The sequence below is a fragment of the Aquarana catesbeiana genome, linkage group LG07 (assembly GCF_042186555.1).
Source record: "Aquarana catesbeiana isolate 2022-GZ linkage group LG07, ASM4218655v1, whole genome shotgun sequence".
Classification (NCBI taxonomy): Eukaryota; Metazoa; Chordata; class Amphibia; order Anura; family Ranidae; genus Aquarana; species Aquarana catesbeiana.
In genome coordinates, this window is record NC_133330.1 from 97,064,561 (window position 1) to 97,070,560 (window position 6,000).

General features: G+C 49.0%; 1 protein-coding gene across 1 annotated transcript in view; it reads right to left on the minus strand.

Moving 5' to 3' along the window:
- Positions 1-688, minus strand: part of LOC141102887 (uncharacterized) — a 78,980-nt gene extending 78,292 nt beyond the window's left edge. Inside the window, exon 1 of the mRNA XM_073591923.1 lies at positions 439-688. Coding sequence (XP_073448024.1) covers positions 439-688 — 250 coding nt within the window. The remainder of the gene's footprint in view (positions 1-438) is intronic.
- Positions 689-6,000: the final 5,312 nt, after the last annotated feature.

Below are 6,000 nucleotides of genomic sequence, written 5' to 3' on the forward strand. Positions count from 1 at the left end.
ACAGTTTGGAGGCAATAGCGCAATTCACTGAATATATAGAATCCATTCTGAACCTCTTATGAACACATTTAGGGGTTTGAGGTTGAGGATTGGCCTGACCTTCCCTGAGGTTTTTTGTACTCAGAATATGTGGGAGTAGAAACCCTGCCCTCTTTCTTCGGTACCTTGGCAATTACTCCTTGTTCTTTGAGCTCCTTTATGGATCTCATTAACCCTCTGGCCTTTTCCTTGTTTTTTGGAAATTGGTGGTATAGAACCTGTTTGGGGGTGATCTTGAGAACTCTAGATGATACCCTTTTATTGTTCTCAAAATAAATCGGTTGGAGGATATTACTTCCCATTGTGGGAGGAGGGCCCCCAGTCTTCCTCCCACTGACTACCTTGTCATTTTTTTGTTGTGGGTTTGCTCAGGAGGACGAAAAATCACTCCTCCCTTGCCTTTCCCTCTCTGAACCCAAGGTTTGCTCTGGTTATCCGCCTTGGGTGTTGTAAAGTGGGATCTTGTGTCCCTTCTTTGCCTCCTTTTATTCTGTTGTGGTTGACTCCAAGTTGCTTTGCGTTTCAATGGGAACACTTTCTTTCCATCTGCTGTACGGTCCAGCACTTTCTCCAACCCTGGCCCGAACACCAGGTCCCCTGTAAATGGAATCCTGCAGAGTTTGGCTTTGGACACGCAGTCCCCCGCCATGTCTTTAGCCATAGGGCCCTTCTCGTAGAGTTGGCTAGTGCGGAGGATCTGGCTGCCATCTGAACCAGCTCTGTTGATACGTCTGCGATATACACAATGCCTCGCAGGAGTGTGGGAAAAGATAGAATCTGCTCTTTTTCAGTTCCTTCTTCAGTGTGTGCCTGTATTTGGTTCAACCAGAACTCTACATTCCTAGCCACCACAGTGACCGCCATAGCTGGCTTTAGGCTGCCCACTGTTGAGTCCCATGACTTTTTTAATAAAGAGTCCATCCTTTTATCCATCGCCTTAGATAGTACCCCCATATCCTCAAATGCTAAATCCGTGTGTCTCGACACTTGTGAGAAAGCTGCATCTAATTTTGGATTTTTGTTCCATACTGATGCTGGATCCTCTGAAGGGAAACAATCTCTAAGGCCTTAGAAAAGAAAAAAAAAAATGACTCTAATTGCCTCTATTAAGACCTCATGAACAGGAAAATTCTTCTTTTCCTGTTCTCCTAAGCCCTCATACATCTGATCATGCAAGGATAGAGGTTTCTTTTCAGTTTGTATACCTAATGTGGTATAAATGGCCCCTAAAAGATGGTCGACCTCTTCTAATGAGAGTTTGTATTGGGATGGCTTTCTGGAATCCCCATCCAGAGCTTCATGTTGCACTGTCAGGTTCCTCTTGCTCTCTAGGGGCTACTGAACGGCCTGCACTAGTGGAGGGTATTGCTTGCGTCTTTGGTAACGCTGCCTGTACTGGGGGAGGAGCAGTCTGAAGCTGTAGTATCTGAAACCCTTCAAAAAAGGTTTAAGGATTCGAAAGGACTGAATAATTCTTTAACAGATGCCGCTAGCTCACTCTGCTCCATGGAATGCTTTTGTACTAATTTACTAATACATTCTTTACATAATGCTTTCTCCCAGGAATTTCTAAGGGTAGATTTACAAGAAGGGCACCTCCTTTTTGAATTATGAGGGGCCCTGGTTTTGTCTGTTTTCTGAAAAGACATAAAAGAAAAACCCCCACATAAAATTAATACTTAGCACCCTCCCCTGCAAAATTGCAGGAGTGCAGCATCTTCATATGGGCTTGCCTCACCAGGGGCCCTATGAACCACCCTCTGACACCAGAGGGTCCTTTACCCCCCCCCCCCCCCATTGTTAAGGGGAGGGGGTGGTGGGTTCAGGCCAGGGGAGTTCCACCCTAGGTTCCCCTTACCTTCACATGACTGGAGCTAGTCTCTGCTGGAGCAGTTTGGTCTGATCCCTCTGTGTCCGCCATTGTAGTGTCACCTCTGGAGCCTCTGCTGTCTCTACAGCATGTACGGCTCCTCTCCAGCCCATGCCTGGCTCCTTTTCATAGTTCGTGGTCGGAACCAGAAGCCGCGAACCCAAAAGTGCACGCCTTTGTCCAGACATGATGTCACCCACCACAGGCCGTGCAGTCCTAATACCCGGCGTGGTTTGTATTGCTGCTAACACACTGCTGAGGGTATGGGACTGCTAGACCTGCACTTCATCCCACTGCGCTCGGTGCTGAAAAGGTGCCCCCCCCCCACCTCCACCTGCGCTCAGGGATGCGGGGGTGACAACAAAAACAAAACTTTTAACCAGGTTAGTTGCTGTGCTGACTGCCATAGCTGGGTCCCAGAAACTGCACAACAAATCTTTCTCCGGTTTGTCCAAGGAGTCACTACTCCACTTTTAGGACATGCTGCCTGAGTGCCCCCCCCCCCCCCTTTGGCTCTCCTGGCTTGGTTCCAGTGGTGTCTCCCCTCTGGAGGAAACAAATAACTGAGAAGCCAGCAGGGGAGGAGGAAATTTATAGATGGATGGCGCAGTGTTTCCTACAGAGGGGAGGAGCCAAGGTCTCTCGTGCCTGTCTTGAAAGACAATTAGGGGAAATAAGACCAATTGTCTGGATTGGTTTCCACATTTTGTCTCTCATAGTTGAGGTATACCTACGACGACAATTACAGGCCTCTTCCATCTTATTAAGTGGGAGAACTTGCACAATTGGTGGCTGACTAAATACTTTTTTGCCCTACTGTATAGTGAGGTTGGAGATCCCAGATGAGGAGCAAGGAGAAGTCTGCCTTTTTCTTTGATGTGGGTCTTTCAAGTGCTGTTGCCAATGTACTGCATGGGAGGTTGTCATATGTCTGGACAAGCATGTGGTGCCAAAGCGGCTGCTGTTCTGGCCATGCTTGATCCACTTCAGAAATGTGATCTGCTGCACAAGTGTCAAAAAAGGCCCACACCAAGGAACTTTTCAAAATCAGTGGCGAGTCAGCAGCGCCCTGCACCCGCGGAGCTCTGCCGTGTGATGCAGTAGGGTGGCTGCCCCCTAGAGGACATCCTGCCTCTTTGGAGTTGTGCCACCTCCTCCTCTCTATCAGGCACCCAAGTAGAGTCAGTGACCTCATCATCCCCTCCCTCATCTCTGGAGCAAACCTGGCAGTATGCTGCAGCTGGAACATGACTGCCAGTTTCTTGTCCTTCTTGGGCACCCCCTCTCTAGGCTCACATTACTCCCTTCCTCAACCTGGGAACCAACATCGCTGCCCAACCTCCAGCAGTATGTACCCAACACTGATCGAATAGTTTGGGGGACTCCTCTGTGTAAGATGGTGGGGCTACAGAAGGAGTGACTGGACAAGGAGCCGGTGGAATAGGCCTCTTTGGCAGCTGCATAGGAAGGCAAACTACTCTGAGCCTGGGTGACAGAGGAGGAGGATAAGGACGGCTTTGTTATCCACTCCACCAACTCTTCTGCATGTCCTGGCTCAACATGGCCAGCAGCAAAAAAAAAAAAGAAAAAAAAAAACCAAACCAAAAACAAACACCACACACTTATGCCCCGTACACACGGTCGGACTTTGTTTGGACATTCCGACAACAAAATCCTAGGTTTTTTTCCGACGGATGTTGGCTCAAACTTGTCTTGCATACACACGGTCACACAAAGTTGTCGGAAAATCCGATCGTTTTAAACGCGGTGACGTAAAACATGTACGTCGGGACTATAAACGGGGCAGTGGCCAATAGCTTTCATCTCTTTATTTATTCTGAGCATGCGTGGCACTTTGTCCGTCGGATTTGTGTACACACGATCGGAATTTCCGACAACGGATTTTGTTGTCGGAAAATTTTATCTCCTGCTCTCCAACTTTGTGTGTCGGAAAATCCGATGGAAAATGTCAGATGGAGCCCACACACGGTCGGAATTTCCGACAACACGCTCCGATCGGACATTTTCCATCGGAAAATCCGACCGCGTGTACGGGGCATTAGTGTAGCAAGGTCCCGGGTCCCCTTTGGTCTAATGAGAACCTACAGAGTTAGGGACAGCCGATATCCTGTGTAGAGTGGGTTACAAGGTATATTCATGGGTTCCAGACACTTCTTGAATACAAAGATTTATTTTCTCTTGAACAGAACTGTGGGAGAGGGGGTTTAGGGCCAGGACACCCTTTAGTAGTTGCAATGTTAATTAGCAGACTCCAAGACTTCTATAGATAGCCATGCAGGGAAAAGCACCCAGCAGGACACCACATCTGCATGTATAGGATTGCTGTCTCCTATGGCACAGTCTTAGGACAGTTTCTAACACAAGTTGTATCGAACCTCAGTAACTCCTCTACAATCACTTCTTGTAGATCTTCACTCCACTGAGCTCCCAGTCTCTCACTAGACTTGCTGATCCATTGCCACTGGATCTTCCAAGCTCTTCCAACCTTCTCACCGAGTATCTTCCTCAAGCGTCACCCCCCCTTCCCTGCTAAGTCCCTAGCTTGGCACTCAGATACTCAAGTGTCACCCCACTGGCCTGCTCGGTCCCTGGCTTGGTACACAAGGCTGCTCTGCAAGCATCACCTCTGCTGGCTGGGTCTCTCGCTTGACACCTGCTGAAGTTTCCCAATTCTTCACCGTCCCAGGTTGGTCAGAATACTGCTCCGGTACTTGCTGTGGTCCCTGGTAATAAGGTGGTTGGGTTCCTTCGTGGCAATGGCTTCCCCTCTACCTCCGACCAAGACAGGTTCATCACCCGGCAGAACCGTTACTTCTGGTTGGATCGCAAGCCGCAGTCCCAACCCTACGCTGCTATTTGCTTCTGGATAAGCCCTCAGACAGTCTAGCAGCCAGATGTCCCTGGGACAGGCCTCAGACTCTGGCCTAGCAGCCTAACACCCCGATCACCTGACCTCACCCAAATAGGCTCTCCCAGCAGGCCAAGGGACCCAAGAAAATCCCTGCCCATTGACTGAGATACCCAAGCTATTCTTAACCTGTCCTTGTCCTATCTAATGTCACCAGATACCAGGCCATCTAGTGACAAGATAAGTGCAGCAATTTCAGAACTAGGGTGGAAACAATTGATCTAATTGGCAAAGGCAACTATACCTGGCAGGTAGATTTACTAGCAACCCTGCCTAACCATCAGGGTGCTACATCAGCAACAGCGTGAATGCCAGCGGTAGCGATCTATTGATTCTCACTGCTGTGTTTGACATGTGTGAGCAGCTAGCTGTGGCCAAGGAGCCCTTACACTTTAACAGGTTGTCAGCGGCCACAGCCATTTGTGAATCACAACCAGCGATTACCACTGCATGCATGTGTGTATCCCGCATTTATTCATCTGAACAGCCACAAATAGATGGAGCCACTGGCAGCCTATTGAAGTGAAAGAACTCCATGACCATAGCTAGTCACTCAAAAATACAGCAGCAGGAATCATTCACATGGCCGAATAGCAGCAGGAAGGGCTGGTCAGCGACGAGAAACAGGTGATTGGAGCCAATTGCTGTGTGCAGGCAGCCCATTCAAATCTATGGCAACAGACACAGCCATTCATTCCAGTTAAGCAGCCACAAATGCAGACAGTGCCTCAGCACCCATGTGAATGAGGCCTTAGCAGCACTTGGCAGCTCCAGCCAATTAAAAGGGGTTCTAATGTCACTACCTGAATGCATTCCCTACATTAAAAAGGTAAAACACACCCCATTAACTGTTACTCTGTGCCCGCCCCCCCCCCAAAAAAAAAAAAAAAAAAAAAAAAAAAAAAAAAGAAGGGTTTGCCTTGAATATTTAGGGGCCTGGCAGGGAAGAGCCAGGCTAGCAGGGGATTCAGAAGATGGAGAAGCAGTGCTGAGGAGAATCGGTCAGTGACCCTTGAGGGTCCCCTGCTGGGGAGGGGGGGGGGGGGTTTTACCTCAGGCTTGAGCTCGGGAGGCTGGACTGGAAAGATCCCACCACGGGAGGCAGTTGGACCCCAACCAGAGAGCAAGGAGAGACAGTGAGTAGGATTAGCATGGTGCACAC